Here is a 27,604-nt window from a genome sequence, read left to right on the forward strand (position 1 = left end):
TAGATACCAATTCTGACAAAGAATAACTGATTCCGCTTACGTATTGCACGCATTTGCCTCGAGACCACCGGATAATGTCGCTTATCTTGAATCTCCGTATGAGACTGGAATAGTATCGCGAGATGCTAAGGAGGTTTGTGACCCGTTCTTTTGCAGGGTCCTATCCGTCAAGAGCTCCCACTAAAACATCGAAATCAAGCGCCGTTGGATGATCAGCAAGAGTCTGATCAGGCTAACGAACCGACTGACTTCGTCACATATAATGATGTCTGGCCTTAACAACACCAGATTCCACCGTTACCAGCGTCGCTTTCAGGCCGAAGAGTGTAAATAGCAATGGTTTACTACATGGAGAAGGGTCTCAAGGTCCCTTCCACATTTGATACAGCGCTTATCAGCGAAAGTCGCAGAAACTATGAATTTACCAGTTCGGAGGAAGTTGTTCGTCGAATTTCCCTTGGTCCGGTATTTCTATCAAATGGTACTACACCGCGCAACTTCGAGGTGATGCACTTACACTCCTCTGTCTCGACAACGGCGAAACCAGGTTTGATCGGTCGGCCACACTGGATCCAAAACTCCAACCTTGCTGAGAAATATGTCAAGTGTATTTTGATCTTGGTGTTAAATCTGGCCGATGATTTCCCCACATTCGACCAGTAGCGGTTTGTTGGATAAATACCTCGCCTCGCATGCTGTATTTCTTCATCTTCCATAGCCTGCCTTGGCGATGATACCGCTAGACTGATCGAGACCAAGCCCTTTGAGCTCAACATCTTAAACGCATGGGCTACGATGAGCAGATTTCTCATGTCGGCCAGAGGTAGTCACCCTCCAGAGGGGGCAGAAATACAAGTACGCGACGAGCATGTTGAACCAGGTTCATTCATGTCTTAGCAGTCTTTTAAGATAGTTTCTACCTACGTGTTGTTGTTGTATTAACGATAAAGACACACTCCGAAGGCTTTGGGGAGAGTAATCGATGTTCCGGTACGTTCCGGTAACAAAGCACCATTAAGGTACAAGCCCGACCATCTCGGGAACGATTTATATGACCATATTAAACCTTCTAAGCCATCCCGCCCTCCCCACCACCTAGTTCCAACAGCAACTTGGGGTCGCCAGAGGCTCGGCTGATAATGAAACAGGATTCGCCGCGGGTAGGTGAGGTTGACAATTGGGTTGGAGAAGCTATAAATTGCGCTGAACCTCTTGAGAGGGTTGCGCTACACAACCCCTTGAATCAATTTGGTATTTTAGTCGCCTCGGCATACCTACCGCGGGTATATTGTAATCCCCCTACCAACATCTGCAAAATAAACGGCGCAATAAGAAGGTTGCAATAGCGTTTTTCTTCTGTCTAGCTCCGTTTCGTCCCTAGCGGTCCAGCACTCGCCATTTTCTCAGAAAGCCAACTATGGTGGTCTGCCAAATATGAAAGCGATTGGGTATTCCTAAGTGGTCATAATGCTGTTCTGGTTCCAATGTTCGGATAGGCTATCCCTGTAGTAGCTGTCGTGTTGTTTCCCGCAGGACGGTGCACAATTGACTGCTTCTATAGCTGAGCGCGATGGCTCGCTACCTGTGATTGGCACCATATTGTCGGCGTAGGCCAAATTATTGAAAATAACGTTGCCCAATTGGTAGCTGAACCCTGCTTGATCCACCGGCGGATGATGATCTTCAGAACCAATTCAAGCACAATATCTTCCACTACAAAGCTGGCGCACAGTAATCTGCCTAGCTCTAGCTGTGGTCATTCTTCTAGCAATGCATAAGCGCTAGAGTTGGTACTGTACGGAGATACCCGGTGATTCCAACCAGAATCATTCGTTGCACTTTTTTCACTTTTTCGACATTAGAAGCCATGCCTAGTGCGTTTTATCAGACCAACACTGCATAGAAGAAGGGATCGGCTGGACCATCATATCATGCAGCCAGCGCGTAAAACGGGGAGAGAGCGTCCAGCATCTGCCAATGGTCTTAAAGCAGAAGTACAAGCCGAGCGAGGCCGTGTTAGCTCTGTCTTCTATATTAACTTCTACGACACCTCATTGTCAAGTATAATGATAAAGTATATAGTCTGATATGGTGATTTTTGACCTCCTATAAACATAACCTGCTCAGTTTTATTGGGGGTTTGTTGGGGGCTATAGCTTATTCGCGGGATTCAGTTAATTTAGTCAGTTATCTCTGCAGAAGATCCCATAGGGTGTATGGAAATTTCTCCTAGATGAAGCCCTTGTTTTCAACGTCTTGAAGAAGATAGTTTACGATCACGGCACATAGACAGAAAGGCGTTAACAAGAGGAAGAAACAGAGAAGGGTCAAAACGGAAGGGGAAAGGCAGACATGAACTAACATGGGGAAGAATATTAAGAGGAATAGGAGAAGGAAATAGAAGAAGAAATTAAAAGAAAATATAATGAAAAAATGTACGCACCGGCTAAAGGGCCTAAAAATGACTTAACTACATCGAGATAAAGAAAAGATAGAGAAATTGTTTCACGGGAGTCGGACCAGTACTTAAAGGTCCTAGTACCTGAGCGTACTGGATTCATATCCTGCATAGGACTGCTTAAATCCAAAAAATTTCTCTGAATCTTCGCTGATCGTTTTTGTGGTTAAAAAACAAAAAATTCAACAATATCAGAAAACTAAGAGGGAGAGGAAAAAGAGAAAGATTGACCTTGTGCAAGAGAAGGAGAAGGGAATGCTTGTCTGTTAGCTCCAAATATATTAATCCTTTTAAATTTTTCTATAGTTTGCAAATCGATATCCAATTTTTATAAATACTCATTTCGCGAGCCCGAAAAATTTCAATTTTCCATTAACCCCTTAATACAAATTACATAACCGGTATGAGCATACCCATTTATTTACCATATAAAAAGAGTTATTTATGTAGATTACACACACACACACACATACACAGTGCACACGATATGGAAAATAAGCTGAGTTTTATTATTTTGCCCTCTACATTCAGCGACTGTGGGATTAGTGGTGGCGGTGAATGTCAATTGTTGTGACACTTTGCACGCTACCGACCCATCAAGGGAGTGAAAGTGAACGAACGCAAAACGTGTGTGGTTGGGGTAAGTGAAAGGTTAAAGTTGTTTAAAGTAAAATTGGGTGCTAATTTAAATTTCAACACATCGACCATAGCAGGTTTTCATCGCATTTGTTGTTGTCGGTCGAGTGTAAACGAGAGGTATTACATATTTTATGAGTTCTATACTTAAGCTGAGTAAATTCATACTTACATACATACATATGTACATATATTATACATGTGTAAGTAGATGAGCTTTTGTAAACATGAAAACAAGTAGAGTAATCGCGTTGAACTAACAATAAATATAAATTTGTTTTGAGCGCAAAGATAACGGGTATTACGAAACTAATGCAAAATTATTAGAAAACGAGAGTTTTTTGTTAAACAGAAAATTGACCACGATTAAGTTTGCTTGCAAATAATTAAATAATCTGTATTTTCAATTGGGTATCGCAAAATCCTACGTTTTGTTATAATGATCGTTTTTTTATTATTATGTTTTGAGTTTGATTCTTCGCTCAGAAAATAATACTTAATCTTTGTTTTTTTTTTTTTTTATAAAAAAAATTTTAATTTCCTGAGGGAAGTAGAACACAAGCTGCAAGCAACTGCTTGATCTAGCCCTGCCTCCAAGAGGGTTAAGGCAACATCTCCATAAGCACTATGATGAGCTCCGGCACCTGCAAATACAGCCGTTTGGTCCAGAAGAGCATAAGGAGCTCTCCTTTGTCAGGATGCGCTCGGTGAGCCCCGTTATCAATATACAATATCCTACTCTTGCTGCAGAATAAAGCAACAAACGAGACACCCTGGCCCAACTTCGTTCTGGATACTATAAGGGGATAATTTCTTACTTTCCCAGAATCAACCCCGACACACATAATGTATGTCCTGCATACGATGTGTCTCCACATGACAACAACCATCTTTTCAATTATAATGTGGAACCCTTTAACAACACCATCCCTATGGTCAGCATCTGTTGGAACTGGTAGTTTCCTTGGACTTTGATAACAATTTGTGAGTGGTCGCACCCACTGAATGGGGCGAAGCACCGTTAGCACAACAATAAACACAGAAATATTTTCAAAGTGAATTAAAAAACTCAATAAATAACGGTTATTTTCGGAACGAAATAAAATATGCATAATTGAAAAAACTTGTTCCTTAAATTTTGAGAGTATGAATTATATATATATGCTTGTAACGCGAGTACCTTCCATTTTAGGCTCAACCTCACGGTGTCAAAACACACGGATTTAATTACATGATCAGTGGCCCAACTTTAAACTCTACGTTCCTTGATCAAACACTTCGTAGCCGAATCATTGGCAGCAAACTAGCTTGTAATCGAGAATACAATCACAAGGTCTTTTCCTTGGTAAGATACGGAGCCTATCAAACCTCCTACCATTTCAAGGATAATGGAATCCGGTTGAAGCGCAACTGTATCTTGAGTTCCATTATCTTCGATTCGATAAAGAATTTGCCGCATCAGTTTTAACGCTTGGGAAACCGCCAGATGCATGATTCCATTTCATAATTTTATTAGAAGTATGAAGGAATGTAAACAATCTCTTTTGAGCATCAGGATATCGCGCATCACAATTAAGGGATGCGATTACAACCTTTCCGCCATATTGAATTGAAATTCTCGTTCACTGTAGGGTTGTAACCTATCTCTAGTCCCCAGCATCTAATCACATTTCAAAGGAAGATTGAGTACAAACCTACTCTTGCAATTGTCAATTGTTATTTACAAAAGATAGGCATCTGTTTTCGCCATTTACCCAGAAAAGTTTCATTAAATGCACACAGCACAATTTAGCGATGGCGTATCTCAACTTTTTCTTTGACCTTCCGCAGATGATTCTTTGAAAAATGTATGCTTAGACCAGAGTAGATAAAGAGGCTGTTTTACCCTTGTGGCAAGCCAAGGAAAAACTTTATTTCCAACTTTACAAGGAAGAAGACCGCATTACTCCGAAGAGAATACTTTATTGTCTATTCCGAAAGCCAAACAGAGCATATTACTCCGAAGAGAATGCTTTATTGCCTACGTCAGCAGAGAAGAGACTGCAAAGCTTCTTTAATATGCTTTATTGTCAACTTCCCCAAAAGTGAACTTCCCCGTATGTAACTAAGGAATAAACAAAACATGCGAGTTTAAATACCAGCGTACCGTGAATCCGGGGGGAATACCGGGGGCCAATCCCAACTGATACAACCATCAAGATTTGTCTACTCCCCACGGTACAGTTTTTATCGACCATGACAAGGTAGTGTCCGCATTGCTCCCTTTCGAGTTAGCCCCACTCAGGATTGGAGAGCCTGTTGGTATTTTGCTCGCCTTTTACAACCAGTATACCTACTGCGGGTATATTTCAAACCCCTTACCCGCAGGGGGATCACCAGTATGAATGTAGGAGATTTCGAGTTCAAAACTTAGCTTCCGAAAAGCTACCTGATAAAGAAGTAAAAAACAGAAACATTCCCTGGTAATATCATGGATCGATAAAAATAAAAAAATAAAAACTCAGAAAGTAAGTTTTATTTCCCCAGCAAAATAAGGAACTCATAAAATAATTTTTATATTTAAAGTGAAAGCTCAAGAAATAACTATTAATTTCCAAGGGATATAAAAAACCCAATACACGCCCCTACTTTCCGAGTAAAATAAAAAAAAACTGATTAAAAAACTCTTAGTTTAAGAGCGAAATAAAAAACATAAAAAATAATTCTTGATTTTCTAGCGAATAAAAAAACAAGTAAGGAAGGCTAAGTTCGGGTTTAACCGAACATTACATACTCAGTTGAGAGCTATGGAGACAAAATAAGGGAAAATCACCATGTAGGAAAATGAACCTAGGGTAACCCTGGAATGTGTTGTTTGTACGATATGGGTATCAAATAAAAGGTGTTAATGAATATTTTAAAAGGGCGTGGGCCTTAGTTCTATAGGTGGACGCCTTTTCGAGATATCGCCATAAAGGTGGACCAGGGGTGACTCTAGAATTTGTTTGTACGATATGGGTATCAAACGAAAGGTGTTAATGAGTATTTTAAAAGGGAGCGGGCCTTAGTTCTATGGGTGGACGCCTTTTCCAGATATCGCCATAAAGGTGGACCAGGGATGATTCTAAAATGCGTTTGTACGATATGGGTATCAAATGAAAGGTGTTAACGAGTATTTTAAAAGGGAGCGGTCCTTAGTTCTATGGGTGGACGCCTTTTCGGGATATCGTTATAAAGGTGGACCAGGGGTGACTCTAAAATGCGTTTGTACAATATGGGTGTCAAACGAAAGGTGTTAATGAGTGTTTTAAAAGGGAGTGGGCCTTAGTTTTATGGGTGGACGCTTTTTCGAGATATTGCCATAAAGGTGGACCAGGGGTGACTCTAGAAATTGTTTGTACGATATGGGTATCAAATGAAAGGTGTTAACGAGTATTTTAAAAGGGAGCGGTCCTTAGTTCTATGGGTGGACGCCTTTTCGGGATATCGTTATAAAGGTGGACCAGGGGTGACTCTAAAATGCGTTTGTACAATATGGGTGTCAAACGAAAGGTGTTAATGAGTGTTTTAAAAGGGAGTGGGCCTTAGTTTTATGGGTGGACGCCTTTTCGAGATATTGCCATAAAGGTGGACCAGGGGTGACTCTAGAAATTGTTTGTACGATATGGGTATCAAACGAAAGGTGTTAATGAGTATTTTAAAAGGGAGCGGTCCTTAGTTCTATGGGTGGACGCCTTTTCCAGATATCGCCATAAAGGTGGACCAGGGATGACTCTAAAATGCGTTTGTACGATATGGGTATCAAATGAAAGGTGTTAATGAATATTTTAAAAGGGCGTGGGCCTTAGTTCTATAGGTGGACGCCTTTTCGAGATATCGCCATAAAGGTGGACCAGGGGTGACTCTAGAATTTGTTTGTATGATATGGTTATCAAACGAAAGGTGTTAATGAGTATTTTAAAAGGGAGCGGGCCTTAGTTCTATAGGCGGACGGATTTTCGAGATATCGCCATAAAGGTGGACCAGGGGTGACTCTAGAATTTGTTTGTACGATATGGGTATCAAATGAAAGGTGTTAATGAGTATTTTAAAAGGGAGTGGGCCTTAGTTCTATAGGTGGACGCCTTTTCGAGATATCGCCATAGAGGTGGACCAGGGATGACTCTAAAATGCGTTTACATAATATGGGTATCAAACGAAAGGTGTTAATGAATATTTTAAAAGGGAGTGGGCCTTAGTTTTATAGGTGGACGCCTTTTCGAGATATCGCCAAAAAGGTGGACCAGGGATGACTCTAGAATGCGTTTATACAATATGGGTATCAAACGAAAGGTGTTAATGAGTATTTTAAAAGGGAGTGAGCCTTAGTTCTATGGGTGGACGCCTTTTCGAAATATCGATATAAAGGTGGACCAGGGGTGACTCTAGAATTTGTTTGTACGATATGGGTATCAAATGAAAGGTGTTAATGAGTATTTTCAAAGGGAGTGGGCCTTAGTTCTATAGGTGGCGCCTTTTCGAGATATCGCCATAGAGGTGGACCAGGGATGACTCTAGAATGCGTTTATACAATATGGGTATCAAACGAAAGGTGTTAATGAATATTTTAAAAGGGAGTGGGCCTTAGTTTTATAGGTGGACGCCTTTTCGAGATATCGCCAAAAAGGTGGACCAGGGATGACTCTAGAATGCGTTTATACAATATGGGTATCAAACGAAAGGTGTTAATGAGTATTTTAAAAGGGAGTGGGCCTTAGTACTATAGGTGGACGCCTTTTCGAGATATCGCCATAGAGGTGGACCAGGGATGACTCTAAAATGCGTTTAGATAATATGGGTATCAAACGAAAGGTGTTAGTGAGTATTTTAAAAGGGTGTGGGCCTTAATTTTATTGGTGGACGCCTTTTCGAGATATCGCCAAAAAGGTGGACCAGGGATGACTCTAGAATGCGTTTATACAATATGGGTATCAAACGAAAGGTGTTAATGAGTATTTTAAAAGGGAGTGGGCCTTAGTTCTATGGGTGGACGCCTTTTCGAAATATCGATATAAAGGTGGACCAGGGGTGACTCTAGAATTTGTTTGTACGATATGGGTATCAATGAAAGGTGTTAATGAGTATTTTAAAAGGGAGTGGGCCTTAGTTCTATAGGTGGCGCCTTTTCGAGATATCGCCATAGAGGTGGACCAGGGATGACTCTAAAATGCGTTTATACAATATGGGCATCAAACGAAAGGTGTTAATGAATATTTTAAAAGGGAGTGGGCCTTACTTCTATGGGTGGACGCCTTTTCGAGATATCGATATAAAGGTGGATCAAGGGTGACTCTAGAATGCGTTTATACAATATGGGTATCAATGAAAGGTGTTAATGAGTATTTTAAAAGGGAGTGGGCCTTAGTTCTATAGATGGACGCCTTTTCGGGATATCGTTATAAAGGTGGACCAGGGTTGACTCTAGAATGCGTTTGTACATTATGAGTATCAAACAAAAGGTGTTAATGAATATTTTAAAAGGGAGTGGGCCTTAGTTCTATAGGTGGCGCCTTTTCGAGATATCGCCATAGAGGTGGACCAGGGATGACTCTAAAATGCGTTTATACAATATGGGCATCAAACGAAAGGTGTTAATGAATATTTTAAAAGGGAGTGGGCCTTACTTCTATGGGTGGACGCCTTTTCGAGATATCGATATAAAGGTGGATCAAGGGTGACTCTAGAATGCGTTTATACAATATGGGTATCAATGAAAGGTGTTAATGAGTATTTTAAAAGGGAGTGGGCCTTAGTTCTATAGGTGGCGCCTTTTCGAGATATCGCCATAGAGGTGGACCAGGGATGACTCTAAAATGCGTTTATACAATATGGGCATCAAACGAAAGGTGTTAATGAATATTTTAAAAGGGAGTGGGCCTTACTTCTATGGGTGGACGCCTTTTCGAGATATCGATATAAGGGTGGATCAAGGGTGACTCTAAAATGCGTTTATACAATATGGATATCAAACGAAAGGTGTTAATGAATATTTTAAAAGGGAGTGGGCCTTAGTTCTATGGGTGGACGCCTTTTCGAAATATCGATATAAAGGTGGACCAGGGGTGACTCTATAATGTGTTTGTACAATATGGGTGTCAAATTAAAGGTATTAATAACAATTTTAAAAGGGAGTGGTGGTAGTTGTATATGTGAAAGCGTTTTCGAGATTTCGACTAAAATGTGGACCAGGGTGACCCAGAACATCATCTGTCGGGTACCGCTAATTTATTTATATATGTAATACCACGAACAGTATTCCTGCCATGATTCCAAGGGCTCTCGATTTCGCCCTGCAGAACTTTTTCATTTTCTTCTACTTAATAATGGCATGTGTCACACCCATTTTACAAAGTTTTTCTCTAACATTATATTTTGCGTCAATAAACCAATCCAATTACCATGTTTCATCTCTTTTTTCGTATTTGGTATAGAATTATGGCATTTTTTTTCATTTTTCGTAATTTTCGAGATCAAAAAAGTGGGCGTGGTCATAGTCGGATTTCGGCCATTTTTTATACCAATACAAAGTGTGTTCAGATAATTATGTGAACTGAGTTTAGTAAAGATATATCGATTAACGGCCTAGCGGAAGGAGAGACGATCTACTGTGCATATAAGCTGGGCGTGGCTTCAACCGATTTTGCCCTTTTTCACAGAAAACAGTTATCGTCCTAGAATCTAAGCGCCTACCAAATTTCACAAGGATTGGTAAATATTTGTTCGACTTATGGCATTAAATGTATCCTAGACAAATCAAATGAAAAAGGGCGGAGCCACACCCATTTTGAAATTTTCTTTTGTTTTTGTATTTTTTTGCACCATATCATTACTGGAGTTGAATGATGACATAATTTACTTATATACTGTAAAGATATTAAATTTTTTGTAAAAATTTCACTTTAAAAAAATTTTTTTTTAAAGTGGGCGTGGTCGTTCTCCGATTTTGCTAATTTTTATAAAGCATACATATAGTAATACCTGTAATGTTCCTGCCAAATTTCATCATGATATCTTCAACGACTGCCAAATTACAGCTTGCAAAACTTCTAAATTACCTTCTTTTAAAAGTGGGCGGTGCCACGCCCATTGTCCAAAATTTTACGTATTTTCTATTCTGCGTCATAAGTTCAACCCACCTACCAAGTCTTTGGTAATGAATTATCGCACTTTTTCGATTTTTCGAAATTTTCGATATCGGAAAAGTGGCGTGGTTATAGTCCAGTATCGTTCATTTTAAATAGCGATCTGAGATGAGTGCCCAGATACCTCAAAATTTACTCATGTTATTGTGTTAACGGACGGACGGATGGACATGGCTCAATCAAATTTTTTTTCGATACTGATGATTTTCATATATGGAAGTCTATATCTATCTCGATTCCTTTATACCTGTACAACCAACCGTTATCCAATCAAAGTTAATATACTCTGTGAGCTCTGCTCAACTGAGTATAAACAGACTGGCATGAGAACTTCCCACATTTTCACTCAATAAGTACCAGGTGGTAGCACATTGGTCCAAGCACATTACTTCCTAGTAGTTCGCAACCAACCACATTCTTTCTCTGAAGATATTAAGTAGGAGTAGGAGGATGATCAACCTGCTCAGTTTCTGCCAGACCGTTAAAAAATTGTGCGGCCTAAATACCGAGTCGTCTTTTTTGCAGTCCTATACATCTGCAGTGAAAGTGAAAAATCAAGTCCTCTTATTCTGAGTCGTCTTCTTTGCAGTCCTAGACGTCGGCAGAGAAAGTTAAGAATCGAGTCTTCTTCAAATTTTTTTTAGCTTGAGAAGGAAACTAGTACCTTTCCTATTCAAAAATGGCCATAAGGACTTTGACACCTCGCAATCATCGGAGTTTGTCCACAGCCGCTGCAATAAGTTTCATATTTTCGACATTCCTCACGAAATAATCCAGCAGTGGTCGTACGTAGTTTTCCGCCTCGCTTACGTTTTTTTCCGAACCCTTACTAGCCATCTTATCTTCAAATTAAATATCTCTGTACCCAGCGACCTTAAAAAAATTATTTTTTTCTCAGCAAAATAAAAACGCCAAAAAATAACTTATAACTGTTACAATAAATGCCGCATATACTTAACTCGAATCTTTAAATACTCAAATTTCCATTTACGCACCCTGTATTTTATATCAAAGGCTGCTGGAATGCTGTCATATGAGCATAACCTCGCAGTAATTTTATCTTTTTAATTTTAGAAGTGAATGTAGTTTACTGGGCGTAGCTCTTTGAATTTGGTATTCATAACGCAGACTGAAGCACGTGTCATGAAAATGCATCAAAAATAGCAGCAGCAGCAGCAGCAGCGAGTATTAATAATGAAATAGTAAACGCTTTTTTAAGCTTAAGCAAGTTTTTAGCTCTGGTGTTATATTTGAGTAGTTGTTGAAGTTATTACAAACTGAACAGTGCTTCACCTTAAATGAAAAAGGAAGCATTCATTATTCCAAATGTCTGGAAAATATTACCGACCATCTCTTCCGCAGCATGTTGGATGCGTCGTGATTGATAAGAGACCAACATGGCGGCTGATTTGTGTACCAAAACGATTCGCGCTAGGCTTAGTGAGATACCCCACAAGGCGGTATCCTGTTCCTGTCCTGAATGCTCTGAATTTGAGTAAAAGAAAGCACATTTCATATGCTCGACAGAAATTGGGATAAAGTAGGGGCTTACGCGAATGACGTAGTAATAAGTCGATGACTAGCGGCGTCACTGAGAAAACTGAATGAATGGGAGAGACCTTAGAACTTAGTTTTAAAGTCTAAATAAATGAAATGCAATGTGCTGTTGTTTGACTGTTTTATCAAGAAAACGAAATACAAGAGTATTCTCAGGAAGCTGGAGCCTCGTCAATATCTTAGCATATCTCTAAATAGCACCGGTTACAGGGAAGCCGTATTATCCAATAGCCGCGGTATATGCGCTCTAGCGTCTGTAGTTGGAAGGCGATGAGTCGAACTATAAGCCAAAGTGACGAAATACTATATTCAGCCATTTATAAAATTAATAAATTAGTGAATACATTACTTGCGCGACTCAACGAGTATTGGGTTCGTACAATAATATGTGCAACATGTTTCCAGTGTACGGATACAAATTTTTGCACCTTAGCTAACATATCGAAACATTTAAGCTGTTGTGATCTTTCTTACCGATTGATATATTGCAGGAACTCGTCGGCTTATAGAGGTCAAAAAATGGCCACACGTAGAGTTTCTATAAGACGAACATTTGTAGGTAATACAAAAGTTTCTGCACAGAAATTAATAGCTTCTGCTTTTCAATCTTAACTACTACTGGCAAATCCTGCTTAAATGGTGGGCGAGGCTGTGGCGATTCCAAGTTTTCACGGAAGGAGGAAGGTGTACGACCTAGAAGGTTCAATGTGGATATCACAGCGTTGCCAAGATGAGCTATTACATTAATTATCTTCAGCATTTAACTAACTTTTTTTCTCTAAGTATTGACTGTCATAAGCATCCGGACTATACTGTAGATCCCAATCAGTAAATGTCCAATTTTGAAAGGACTTCTTCAAACATTCGAAGACTTCAGACATTTTTTGTATCTTTTTGTTACATTGTCTCGTTGCTCTAAACCATGCGTAGGGTTTGAAGACTGTAGCCCATTGCGAGTTATCTTAATAGAAGTCTCTTTACCTCTGAAACGCGATTGCAATTACCAGTCTTCAGCTTAACGAAAGCTAAAATCCACGCGCTCCCTTACGGAAAGACTCAAGTTTATTGATCAATGCTCAAAGTTAACTTGATTCTTGCCCCGTCTAGCAGAACTTTTATAATAAAAAAAAAAAACTCTTGGTTTGATGGTATCTAAGGCAATGTTCAAAGTTTCAAGGGAAAGTGTTATCTTTTATGTTGCAATGTAACTTGGTGCTGTACCGAGGAGCTTGTATGTGGAAATTTCGAGGACACATAACTGCACCGGAATTGCTTAGAAATTGATTTCAAAACTTGCAAAAATGAAAAAATTTCTGAACAAACAAGAAGGTAACATAGTATGAGGGTAGTAAAGTTTCACTTGATTTCAAAATAGGGGCATAACGCTTCTTAAACTTTACTCTCTATGTATTAAGTATGTCTCTATTGGACACTAAGCCATGTAGTTCGAATGGAAAAAGATGTACCTAGCTTAACGGCCCCCAGCGGGTCAGCAGGTTTAGAATATACCCGCGGCAGGTAAAATACAAAATTGATTCAAGGGGTTGCGTAGCTCAGGTGTAGCGCAACCCTTTCAAGGTCTTGCTAGTTCAAATTATAGCTTCTCCAACACAATTGTTAACCTCAACTACCCGTGGCGAATCCTGTTACCTTAACATCCGAAGCTGTGGCGACGACCAGTATCTCAAGGATTTAGGGCGTAGGGGGGCGGGATGGCCTTAAAAGTTTCATGTGGTCATACTAAATCGTTTCCGATATGGTCGGACTGGTGCCCTAATGGTGCTTGTTGCCGGAACGTACCGTATCTGCATCCGGCAAAGGACCATCAACATCGATAACACTCCCCAAGGCCTTCGGGGAGTGTAAGTAAGTAAGTGACGCCTAGTCCTTAAAAATACTGTTCTGAAACTAGTGAATTAGACCAAGGAACTATGCGATTATCTACACATGCACAAATCATATAAGTTCAAGACCTTTGCGTTCAATGTAATTTTAATAAATTTACAATGAAATGACATTAGCGGCCATTTATTCCCAAAATACACACGCGTGCATATTGGGGATGTCAATCTTTATGATTTTTGTGATACCGAATAACGTTGGTGTTTGTGAAGAGATATTTCATATTAGAACTAAAATTCGTATAACTGTTTTAAGTGAGATACAGTAAACCTTATGAATTATTTGGTGTTACATAGTGGTGATTACGGTTATGAGCGACCTGTCTCTTAGCTTGCAAGGGCGGATTCCCTCTTCCTTTTCTTTTTTACGGCCGCTGAATTTACAAGACCGTGGTACTGTATTCGGGCTCAATAGCCCTCGATTTACTCATATATAGATTTGTCTATATTTTTTCCTTTTCAAAGGACGCTTCACTCCTCTTCTTATGGATATTTTACCAAAGCATTGGCGGTCGTCCACTCATATCGCTATTTCAAATCCCGGTTTTCCCGGGGCTTATAAAAAACCAAACCCAAAATGCATATTAGGTAAAAACACACGCACGCTCAGACACAAACGTTTACACACCAAAATATGAAATCTTGTTGTATGTGCAACAATAACGACAACACAATGACACCCACCAACAATCACATTCTATTATTGTACATTATCCACCAAACATTTTGTATGTCAGTCAAGTGAACACAAAAATATTATGCAGATTCAAGCGTTTTGTATAGAAATAGAAGTTAGACAGGCTGTACTTTGGCATTATCAATGAGTTGCAGCTATAAATCAGTGCGTTTTGCAGCACTTAAAACCCACCAGGGGGGTGTGGTAATCAGAAATTGATTTTCGCCTTCAATGTTACTGGGATTTAGACAATTACACTTTTGTGGCACAAATGTGACATTATTTACACGGGCACAAACATACACATGCACATGAATGGGTATTAGTGATGTATAGAACTAGAGAGCTAAAGACCGAATATCGTTTTTTTTGTTATAGCTGCAGTTTGTGCCAAAATACAGAAACGATACGCATTAGTAACAACAGCTCACGGAGAGCTTCCAATAGCGAAATATCTGAAACAGCTTTCTAAGAATCAGCTGTTGTTGTTATTGTAGCAGTGCTTCGCCCCATCCAATAGGTGCGACCAATCTGAAATAGTCATCAATATCGCCTAACAGCAGTCCTAGGAAACTTACCGTTTCAACAGATGTGGACCAGAGTGAGAGGAGCGTTAGGGCCATTGGCTCTACATTGCAATTAAAAATATGGTTGTTGTCATGTGGGGGCACATTGCAAGCTGGACATACATTATGTATTTTGGGGTTAATTCTGGATAGGTAAGCTCGAAGTTGAGCTAGAGTGACGCTCGTCTCCTTAGGTTGATTGCTTTCCTCTTCTGCGAGCTCAGGGTATTTATCTTTAAAGACAGGATTCGCCGCGCAATTCCCGGCATAGAGGTCTGACGTCTTTTTATGGATATCACTGCTGTGTTATCGGGTGCCGTGTTTTCTCATAATGCTTGCGAATATGAATTCTTAGGTCCCAGGGAGGCGGCCCCTTCAATCAGATATCTGTTGGGATGGCCAGGTTTCTGGGTATTTAACAGCAACTGTTTGTTTAGCATTTAATTTCTGTCCCTAATGGTGAGAACTCTCATCTCATTGCGTAGGTGATGTTCTAGGCACATGAGAATACAGCACGTTGCGGCTCTGAGAGCGGTATTTTGGCAGGCATGTTGTTTCTTCCAGTGAGTAACCTTTAAACTCGGCGACCATATCGGGGACGCATTGCATGCAAGCGGCCGGCCAATTGCTTTGTAAGTGGTAACTAGCGTCGCTTTATTTTTACCCCAAGTGCAACCGGCAAGAGATTTGAGCATATTTTTACGGCTCTGGATTTTAGGTACAATTGCGGATGCACGATTACCAAAATGTAAATCCTTATTGAACGTCACACCCAGTATTTTTGGATGTGAGACAGTCAGTAATGTAATGCGATCGACGTGGATTTCCAATATGGTCGACATTTGTTTTTTGTATGTTGTAAATAAGGTCGCCGATGATTTGGTTGGCGGCCCCTCAATAGATGCATTTTTTTCCAAATTATATGGTATTCTTCTCCGTCTGTCTAGTTTTCTCACCACGCGTGATCTGAAATTGCCACCGACCGAAACCACGGCTACTCCGCTCACGACGTGGAATCAAGTGATTTGGCAATTACTGAACGTTCAAAGATAATATGTGAAACATTCGACAGCAGTCTTAGCTTCAAGGCTCTGACAAAGACGCAACAAAATTCTCAAGTCGCTTACCGGCAGCACATGGAGGATGGATAAAGAAAAGTTGCTAACAACATAATGCAATTGTTTACCATTTTGGTCGCCTGAATATGTGACTGAGAGGCCTTTGCATCTGCGCCTCATATGAGGACAGCGGTATGACCAAGTATTGCAAGCTTGCCTAATCTAGGGTGTTATGCGAACTATGCCTTTTGGATGATTTGCAGCCCATATCGGGCCACCTCAGATGTGGAGGACAGCTATTTCTCCCCATATTTAGTACTAGACAGTTACAAGCTTAGCATCGGACCTGGGTAGTGAGGGAGGAATGGAGTCAGTGTGTTCGGTGAGCTCGTAGAGGTAGTAATTTTTGTGCCCCGACAAAGAATGAGTGTCGACGAGGGAGCAAGATAGATAGATAAAGAGAGCCCTTTCAAAATAACGCGCGGACTAAAAAATTATCCAGCCATAGTTGAGCGCGAGAACAAGCGCTTGTAATTGGCCCGTGATACAGTGAAAGCAGGTCGAAGGCAATTAGCTGATAAGAGCTTTGATGCGAGCAATCCTCGATTATGTTACCAAATTGCAAGCTCCTAGCAGGCAAAGGAGGCAGCGAATAGCTGAAGTTGAAAAGTCTGATTTTAACCGACGGAAGCATAAGCGGCGAGGAGACTAGCAATAGGGAGAAACTACTAACAGGGAAAAGTGCTAAGCAAAAAAAGAATGGTGGTAAGTAAACTAAAGGATGGCAACGAAGATACTCTAGCTTTCCTGCAATTTCTAAAGGTAGCAAGCGCTGCCAGTTTTCCTCGAAGGTTTTGGCAAATGTTATCGGTGTTTACAATCATTTGCCGGTAATAGATGTGGTACGCTCCGAAACTAGCCTTCAAAATATTTCGAGAACGATTCTTTTTATTCAAGTTTTACCTCCTCTTCCGATCTTTTCCATTATTTCTCCTTAATCGTCCTATTTCTCTGCCTCTTGGCCTTACCTTCGTTTCTTCCCCTTTCACCTCCATTTGGCTCCTATCGCCTTCTGTGCTCAGTTCCGCTCCCTTCGGTGTCGCGCTTACTTTTAAATTACTTGATTCTCTTTGTTTCAAATCCTCGCCCATTTCTTTATACTTTGTCAATTCATTTGCGCCCCTTTTTGATCTCCGTCTTCTCTAATCCTTCCCTCAACTGCTATTCTCTTCATGCCTCCTCTTCCGTTTTGTCGCCACGTCACTCTCTCAATTTTTGTGCTCTTATTTTTTAACACCTTTCCCTCTTCCCTACCTTTCCACTCATTTTCTTCTCTGCCACCAACTTTTTTCCTCCTTCTTGCTCAACGACACCCCCTCCTCCATCGTTTTCTATATCTTTTCTCCCCTCACCCCTATTACTTTCTCCTCTCTTTTTCTATTTTTTTTAATAACCGGCTCAAAGAACCCGTTTCCGCACATCCCTGATAAACACGCGTCAGTGCGTATGCATAAATAACTCTGTGCATTTTGTCTTACGAAGGTTTGACTGCAATCAATTTTGAGCAAAAATTATTTATTTGTCCATTTTGCAGTTTGGTATTAAGGGACTATTCGTTGTTCAATTATTTATATAAGCAATAATGATCGTTTAGTATAAGGTACGCACGTAATAAATGGGTTTTAATTTAAAGTTTTACAAATTTTAACAATGCTTGAGTTTGTATGCCCATTTATAAAAATAATTAGAACTGTAGTGTTGAAGTTTTAAATTAATATCCTTACTTAAAGTGCGAAACAATATTTCTAATATCTGGTACAAGAATTAAGAAAAAGGAGGCTTAGGAACACACGCCCTTTGGCTGCAGGAGGTCAGGTTTTCAAGTCTGATTTGCATAGTTTCACTAGACCAATAACATTCTTATAGAACCTTGGCTAAAAAGGGAAGATGGACTTCCTATTATTCCCACAGACTATCGAAAGAACAAGCCACATAGTATTACAAATTGACTGGGTATGATGATTAGACAGGTTGAGGTGTAATTTTGCAAACATCATCTCATAAATGACATCTTTCCTGTTAAGGTGGTGCACCCGAAGTTGGTTAGTAAGTTAATGTGGATTGCTCAGCTTTGATTCCAATTAGCGCTTATATCCCGGTTTGGTACCACAGCTCGAGAATAAATCAATGGAAAATATTGTAAGAAGACCGAAGAATGTTCAAGAGTCGCATATTTGGAATGCTTCCCAGGCCTAACATCATTGAGTTGCGGTAGGCTTCTGCAAAATGGATTTCCAAAAAACTTCATTCGCTTTCACATTGTACGTGGATTTCGCACAATAGGTGCTTCATCGTTTCCTCTATCTCTTAATGATAAAACTCTGATATGGAGATTGAGTGTTGCAAGGATGTCCCTCTCGTTTCAAAGCACCAATTCAATGAGTCTCGACAATTCTGCAAAAAATCAAATTTTAGCACTTTCGGTTTCAATATTCCCTCCCCATATTCAATTCAGAGAGTAGAAATCTGGAGGAACCATGCCATACAAACTAATATCTCGCAACTCGGCCGTTTAACTTGCGATATTAGTTGTTTGGAAATTCAGAATTCAATTAAGTACGTACATAGTTGCGTTGTTATAAGAGCCCGCTTATTCCATTCACGACAACTCACCACCACTTCCATCCTCTTGACCATTGAAGGAATACCTACTGCTGTCCATCAGAGCACAATTCCATATATATATATATCGTTTTGACCACTATACGATACAACCTATGTACTACCGTCGCAGAGAGAACCCTCAGTATAACCCAATTGCCCCTCCACAACATTGCAAGGAAACCAATGCCTCCCCAGACTTGATTTGTACGCTTAGATAATTAAATTAATCAAACGAAACCAGCGGTTTTCTTCCAAATGAGCCTGAACTACGCAAGAAAAAGAAGCAGTCGGTTCTATGTACCGGAGCGATTCGGGATTTTTCCCGATTAAGGACTGTCATTTCAGAGTAACCCCATTAATTTGTTGCGTCCCTCCCACAAATTGTCATCCTCCCAGCAGCTCCTTGCAGCGGGACTGCTCCATATTCTCTTGCTCCGGGAAGGTATTGAATCCAATCCGGGTCCATCTCCTGACCCGGTCCTGAGAAATGGTTTTGCTGCGTCTGCCGGAAAAGAATCTTTTTAGGACGGTCATACTTTTGTCATTGTGTCTCGAGTAAGGGATGGTTGCATCGGACAGGTTGTTCTGGGCTAGATCCCAAAATCAGACTTCCACGCAACTTCTATAAAGCTTTTGTGGCTCCCTGCTGTTCACGCCCAAGGGCGTCCCGTAGTCTACGCATTAGTGCGCCCCACTACCTTCCAACAGGCCCGATGCTCAGCAAGCCACAACAAGTACCCGCGCCACGGCACCACCAACTCATACGGCTGCTCCCACTCACACCTCAATCTCCGTAGTAGAGTCGGAAGTAATGCCGAGCAGCAGCCCCTGCCCCAGTCTTCTCTCCCCTCTTTTCCGGCAGCCATCGTGTAGGTCAGGGAAACATACTCTTAGTCCCTACCTCCTTTTGCACCGTTTGCCAGCACAGAAGATATATGTTTGCGACATCCGCCCAATGCAGCTCCTGCCTTGGACGGTGCCACTTTCCTAGATGTTCTGGTCGTCGCGACGGCAACCCCCCGACGGGTTTCATTGCGCCATGTTGCCAGGTCGCATACCCAAATACACCGGATACCCCAATGCTTACCCAAGGACGTCCAGTCCCAGGGCCACAAAAGCAGTTGCGTCCTAGCCTTTCACAACCCAGGAGTAGTCACTCTCACTTACTCCCAGAGTGACGACGTCTCCCCCGTTGCACTTCAGAATTCTGCAGTTAAACTGTAATGGTTTAACTGGGAAGATCACGGAGACAGTCGATTTCATGAAGCGGCACAACATCCGCATTGCTGCGATTCAAGAGACTAAACTCACAGCAAAATATGCTCTGCAGACGTATTCTGGGTATAATGTCCACAGAAAAGATCGCGAGAGCGGAAATGCAGGCGGCCTCGCGTTTATTATACACCACTCTGTGCAATATCATATAGTTGATCCCGACATCGGTCGCAGGGACAGTGCCTTAGAACGTCAAGGCTTATCTGTCCGGTCAGGCGATGCTAACCTAGAAATCGCCAACATCTTCATCCCTCCTGCTACCTGTTGCCCCAGTGGATACCGCCCTAATACCAGCGCCTTAATCACTGACAATAATTGCATTATCTTGGGCGATTTCAATGCCCATCACAATCTATGGCATTCAAACTTGCAGGCAGACAGTAGGGGTGAGATGTTGGCGGATGAAATAGAAGAACGATGTTCTGACGTTCTGCACAATAAACGGAGACGCCCCACACGTATGGTAGGAAGCTGTCACAGTTCGCCGGATATATCAATCGTCATCGCAGGACTCGTAAACTGCGTCAACTGGCAGCCGATGGTAACATTGGCATCCGACCACCTGCCTATACTTATTTCGCTCGAGCGTACCGCCGTCCTCATCGTCACAGAAAAACGCACTTTCATAAACTTCAAAAAAGGAAAGTGGAACGAATACAAATCCTTTACAGACAACCGCTTTGCTGCGCTCCCTATCCCGACTGATGCTCGCCAAAAGGAGCGTGTTTTCCGCAAGGTCATTGAATCCCCCTCGGATCGCTTCATTCCCGCCGGTAGTGAGAGAACGTGACCTTATAAGACAGCTCGATCCTGGCGACCCCCAAATAAGGGATATAAATCAACGCATCAGAATGCTTGTGGATGAACACAAGCGGGCGAAATGGGAGGAGCACCTAAGCCGTTGTAACCTCTCTGCCGGTGTAGGTAAACTTTGGTCCACCGTAAAGTCCCTATCGAATCCGTCTAAACACAATGACAAAATTTCCATCACATTTCGCGGTTAAGTGTTGTTGGATGCGCAAAAATGCGCGAGCGCTTTCTGCCGACAATATATAATGCATTCTACGGTCGACAAAGATAGACGGAGGGCCAACAGACACGCACATAAACATAAATTCAGCCCTTTAGCCGTCAACAATTACCATCACCGTCAAAGAGGTTGAGGATGCCATCGGTTATGCTAAACCACCCAAAGCAGTGGACCCAGATGGCATAGCCATGCCGATGCTTAAAAGCCTAGGGAAAGAGGGTTTCAGATATTCAGCACATGACTTCAACCTGTCTCTTTCCACCTTTGTCATTCCCGAAAAATGGAAAATGGCCAAGGTGGTCCCGCTACTAAAGCCTGGGAAACCAGCTAACATAGGAGAGTCATATCGCCCATATATCTCCTATCGCAAGTAGGCAAGACGCTTGAAGCCATTTCGCTCCCCTACTTCAGAGCAAATTTGCAGTTAGCCTGTCCTCAGAATGGCTTTAGAAAACTCCATAGCACCACCACCGCGCTAAATGCCATTAGCACCCAGATAATTTGCGGTTTAAATCAAAACCCCCACCATAGAACAGTACTCGTTGCGCTAGACCTATCAAAAGCTTTTGATACGGTCAACCATGGCACGTTACTGCAAGACCTGGACGGGTCTACCCTTCCCCCATGTCTTAAAAGGTGGAACGCAAATTATCTGGGTGGCTGGCAGGCATCGGTGCAATTTAGAAACGAATCATCTAAACCAAGAATAATTAAACAAGGGGTCCCACAGGATGGTGTCCTATCCCCACTTTTGTTTAGCTTCTGCATATCAAAGCTACCTTCGCCACCAGAAGAAGTTACTATCGTTTCCTACGCCGATGACTAAATAGAACTAAATAGAATGAGAGATAATGGGCAATTAAATAAAGACTAAAAACTTGAAAATAAAATAATTAAAAAAAAATGTTAAGTTACGTGGTTTTATTGAAAACCGCGATTGCTAGGCCTGAAACCATAATGCGTCTTACAACTAAGTTTGTATCCTACTCCTAATTCACAGTCCTGGTCTTTATCTTATTTTTCGTCCTACCATAAAATCAAAGAACAAAGAATCTACATTCGTACGGACGTGATTTCGGCTTCTGCACTTTGTTTCGACAAACTCTATCCTGCGGGTGCTTGTGCATATATCCGGCCTATTAGCAATTTCGTATCTACATATTAGTATTCTCCAATCAATTCACAATCTAAACCAATTGTCACATCAACGCCACTGCATTGCTATTCTACATATTTGACATATTGGCGCCATTTAATTTCAAATATTTGCTTGTGAATTGCATTACACATGTATGTAAATTTGTTTATAAAGAAAATTAATTTGTTTGTAATTTATTTCCGGTGCAGTCATATGTTAAATTGTACAACAAAGCCCTCAGATAGCCACCATGTTGGGTTGATGGAATTATTATGGCATGAGATGACATTTGGCTATAACCGAATATTTATTTTGGCAGGAGACCATGGCGCGTCGCACTGGTACGCATAAATGCTTAAATGCAAACAGTTTTTGTTAGCAAATATTTTTATATATGTGCATGTGTGTAAGTATATGTGTAAGGGTGGGCAAAAAAAAATAAGGTTTGTTTTTGTGAAACAAAATTTGGAGTTAAGCATATTTATAAATTTTCGGAATCCTGTAATTTCTAAAGGACGGTACTGTACCCTTCATGAATCGATCCGAACAATATTTTGGTAAACTTTCAAAAATTCTCAACATCTGAACGATTAGTTGTATAAGATATATCTTTATTTCCAATGAATCTCAAATCCATAACTGATTGGTAGTCCTCACACAAGTTTTTAGCGTTGATACGAGGAAGATATTACGAAAACCGTCTTATCTGAGCAATCGTTGTATGGGATGTAGTTATATAGTATCAATTTTGATGATTTTTCTACACAACAATAAACGCCATACATGTAAATCTGTGGTGAAATTTCAAAGTTCTAGCTTTTAAAATGAGGAAGGAATGTGAAGACCCTTATCTAATCCTTCTTATAACAATTGTTTGGATGGGGCCGATCTTGTTGACTTTTTGGGACAATAATGTATGCTTTAGCTGCAAGCATCTCTTAAAATTGCATACCGAAATGTTGCCGATATCTTATAAAAAAGTTATCGATTTTTTTATAGAAAAGTTATCGACTTTTTATTGAAAAGGTGTCGACATGTTCCCAAAAAGGTATTGATTTGTTATCGAAGTCTTACAAATTGGTTATTGCTGCGTTATCGATTTACCTTCGCAAGGTTATCGATTTATTATCAAAACATTATCGATTCGCTATCGAAAAATTATCGATTTTCACCAAAAAATGGATGCCTATACTTTTTGAAAAGGCAGATCTCACGAGTTTTTGGGAACACTTATATTTTATTCCTCTCTCCTGGCGAGTTTCGGAACACATATATCGAATAGTCTGGAACGATCTACTGTCTATGTTTTTTCCTTGCAAAAAAGGGGAGGAGCTCACGTTCCTGGAAACAGTAGCTTTTAAATTATTTTTTTTTTAACGTAAGGCTCTCAGCAAATTCTAGATTGATGATACTAAGTACGTGTAAATATATGAATCGGGCTGTAAGAAATTTAAGAAAAGTAGGCCATATATGAGACTGGTGACCCTAGAATAATGATATTTAGTATATACTTAGGGCGTAAAGATCTAAAGTAAGCAGTGTTATTTCGGAGTTACCTTCAGATCACTACGAGATTATTTCGCTATTTTTCCAAACTATTTTAACACCATTTGGAAATCCCTATCACTTCAGGACTGCAAATGTTTTGGGATTTGCTGTGGGCAATTCCAGAAAAGTGGGCCATGCACAGTCTTAAACAAAACCTAACTTAATTTAATTTATTGTAGTCGTGCAGAAGGAGAAAAATGATATCGATTTTATATAATGCATGATTAGGTCGATGCAGCTAGCAAGTCACTTACCTAAAATGGTGATGAATAACCATTTTACTTAAGAAAAATTGAAATATTTGTTGAATATTTTTTTTGGGATGGTTTGCAAAAAGCTTTTTGTATGGTATATGAAAAAAGAATAATTTCGTTTTTTGGCCCACCTTTATTTTTTGTAGTGTGCCTGTAGTATATGTCAGAGAATTCTGTTAGCGTGCAATGGTGTGAAGTTTTTAATTACATTTAATAATATGTAGTATCATCAAAATCTCTTTGGGGCTTTTGAATATCGACAACGCATTTGAACATACTAGTTGTAGAAGACTTCAAAACTAGTTTGAGCAGCATGCACAACTTGTCAGCTGAGCTAGTTGCATTTTGAATGCAAGTTTATCAGACGAATTGAAAATTTTCAGATTCTGATCAAATAATTTTTTGAAAAAGAAAATAAACGAGATTGCCGTACAGTATATAATTAGCTTATTCAGGTCAAATGAAACATTTTTCAAATTGAATTAAACTTTATCAAGTTCAATTCAACGTTTTTTAAATCAAATGAAACTTTTCTAAATTCATATGTAACCATTTTCAAAGATTTGTTTTTCAAATTAAATGAAGTTTCTCAATGCAAACGAAACATCTTTCAAATCCAGTGGAACTTTTTTCAAATCAAATAAAAATTTTTATTTCAAAAGAAAAAAAAAATGTTTGGCTTATGTGATCTCCAGTTTTTGAACCTTGCTTTTACGCCCTAAAACTAAATAAATAAAAAAATAAAACTAAAATAAAAAAATCTTAAGAACTTCCCTTATATAAATGGACAAAAATCAGCGAAAAATATCTCCTTATATAAAGACATATTCTTGCTAAACTTTGATTTTTAAATTTGTGAGAAGTGAATGGTTACTTATGAATTTAGAAAAGTTTCATTTGATTTAAAAAACGTTGAACTGAACTTGATTAAGTTTAATTCAATTTGAAAAATGTTTCATTTGACCTGAATAAGCTAATTATATACTGGACGGCAGTATTTTTATTTTCTCCTTTTCTTATATTTTCTCGATGTCTTAACCTATCTGTTAAGTTTTACGCTTGTAGCTCAATGAGAACTTACATAAAAATCAATCCCAAAATTTCCTCCGTTCCGTTTGATTTTTCTAAATATCTCCGCCCGTGTGCCCCCTAGCGAAACTTTTTGTATTGTGTCATCGGCTGTCATCGACCTCTGAATTAAGCTCTAAATTTTTAGCCCCTGGCTCATCGAGAAGATACTTAAAATCCGGTTTCAAATTTCCAAATTATTATCTAATTTTTCGATCCGTGCGCCACCTAACGGAATTTTTTCTCCTTTTGTTCCTTTGTCACGGTATCTTAACCTGTCTCTGAGGTTTCATGTTTGTAGCTCAATGAGAAGTTACTTTAAAATCGATATCAAAACACCAAATTTCCAAATTCTTATCTAAATAACAGAATTTTTTTCGCCTTTTCTTAAATTTTCTTGGCGTCTTATCCTATCTGTGAAGTTTTACAGTTGTAGCTCAATGAAAACTTACATAAAAATCAATCCTAAAATTCCCTCCGCTTCGTACGATTTTTCTAAATATTTCATCCCGTGTGCCCCCTAGCGAATTGTAGCGAATTGTATCGTGTCATCAGCTGTCATTGACCTCTGACTAAAGCGCCAAATACACGACACGAACATTTCCGCGAACATTCCCGTTATGTCATATTTCTGCGATCTTTTCTGTCGTGTATGGTGGTGATTGGCAGTTCGCGCAAATGTTCGCCAAAAATCTAAATATTTTAATTTTTGGCGAACATTTGCGCGAACTGTTCGTGCGTGTATGGCGAAATAGCTCATAATCGTAGTAATTTCTGAACGGAACAGACGTGCGCGGAAAAGTAAAATGGACAATAAAAAATTTCTGAGTGAATTTATTGAAATGTATAAATCTTTGCCATTATTGTGGCAAGTAAAAAGCAAAGATTATTGTAATAGAATTAAAAAGAATAATGATTATGCGACTTTAATCGAAAAATTAAAAGAAGTAGATACAGTTATAAAAAAATAAGTAGTTTGCGGGCGCAATACCGGCGTGAATCAAAAAAAAAGAGAGATAGTTTGAAGTCTGGTGCTGGTGCTGAGGATCAATATGTTCCTACTCTTTGGTGCTATGATTTGCAATGCTTTTTGAAAGATCAAGAAGAACCTTTGGCAGGCGTTACCACAATACAGGATGAAAATACAAACACATTTGAGGTAAGAAAAAAAGTCAAAATTTTATTGTTTCTTTTTTTTTTGTGAACACAAACATTCATTTTGTTTTTATTCCTTAAATGATTCACTTTCTTATATTTAATATATTGTTCTGCCACGGAACTGCTCCCACTGTATTAAAATAATTACAATATTTTTCTCGAGTAGTTTTTGCTAAATTGGATGCATTCTTTGCACTTGAAGCTTGAAGAGCTGTAAGTATATGGTCATTATGCCAATCGGCGTATTCTATCGCTCCGGCATCTCTTTCTTCAACATCGAATCCACCTTCAAAATACGTCTCCTCATTTTGCCTCCGTAAAAAGTTATGCAAGTAGCAACAGGTTAACACAATTTTCGTGACTTTTTCTGGTGATAAATTAATAGTTTGTAGGAGAATTCTAAATATTGATGCTAAAATGCCAAAACAGTTTTCAACAATTCTTCTCGCCCGAGAAAGCCTGTAGTTAAAAATTATTTCTTCTTCCTTGAGTGTGTTGTGGCTAAATGGCTTCATGATATTTTCTAACAGGGGAAAATCATCGTCAGCTACGAATACAAATGGTAGTTTTTCTTCGCAGTTTGGAAGCGGCTGAGGGTCAGGAATTTTCAATGTTTTATTTTTTAGAGATGAAAAAAATTTTGTTTCGCTAAAAAGACCGGCATCAGATGCTCTTCCATTTGTGCCAACATCCGCCATCAAAAATTCGTAATTAGCATTAACCACTGCCATTAAAATGATGAAAAAATTTTTTTTATAATTATAATAAAAAGATCCAGATCCAGGCGGCTTTGTTATATTGACGTGTTTTCCATCAATTGTGCCTATACAATTTGGGAAGTTTCAGCGCGCATCAAAATTTTTCGCTTCTACCTTCCAATCTTTTTCTGTTTGTGGAAGCTGAAAAGTAATGAAAAACTTATAAAACTTTCTTTTTAGGAATTCACTGTTCGACCAAGCAAAAGAAAAGTTTCTGAAGAAGATACACTTATTAAAATTGCATGCGAGAGACTTGCCAACAGCCGCGAACCCACAGAAGGTGACTCCTTGGCTCAATCGTGGGCTTCGCAATATAGTGAAATGGAGGCCTCCCAGAAAACGATTGCGCGAAAAATCATATCAGATGTTTTATTTCAAGGTTGCTTGGGAGCATTGGAATTTAGACACGCGATTCAAATCCAAAATGTTCTTAACCCAAGTCAAATATTAACACCAAATGTCATTCCGCAATACCCAATGCGCACGTCTACGCAACTTAACTACGCGGTGCCCCAACACATGCAGAATTATACAATAAGAGTTCCGACTCCTTTAAGTAGCGACTCGTCCATAAACAGTAGTAGAATGTCACCTCAAGTCACAGCAAACGTACGAATCGTTGAAGATACATCATCCATTAATTCGAGCTCGGTAGAAAACTTACAAAATTTCTTTGCATCGTTTGAAACGAACGAATAA

General features: G+C 39.7%; 1 protein-coding gene across 1 annotated transcript; it reads left to right on the plus strand.

The window, feature by feature from the left end:
- Positions 1 to 336: 336 nt before the first annotated feature.
- On the plus strand, positions 337 to 27,604 carry LOC137254338 (uncharacterized). Its single transcript, XM_067791991.1, has 3 exons — positions 337 to 504; positions 26,125 to 26,148; positions 27,086 to 27,604. The coding sequence occupies exons 1-3, from the start codon at positions 337 to 339 to the stop codon at positions 27,602 to 27,604; spliced, it is 711 nt and encodes a 236-aa protein (XP_067648092.1).

The sequence above is a fragment of the Eurosta solidaginis genome, chromosome 5 (genome assembly GCF_040869045.1).
Source record: "Eurosta solidaginis isolate ZX-2024a chromosome 5, ASM4086904v1, whole genome shotgun sequence".
NCBI lineage: Eukaryota > Metazoa > Arthropoda > Insecta > Diptera > Tephritidae > Eurosta > Eurosta solidaginis.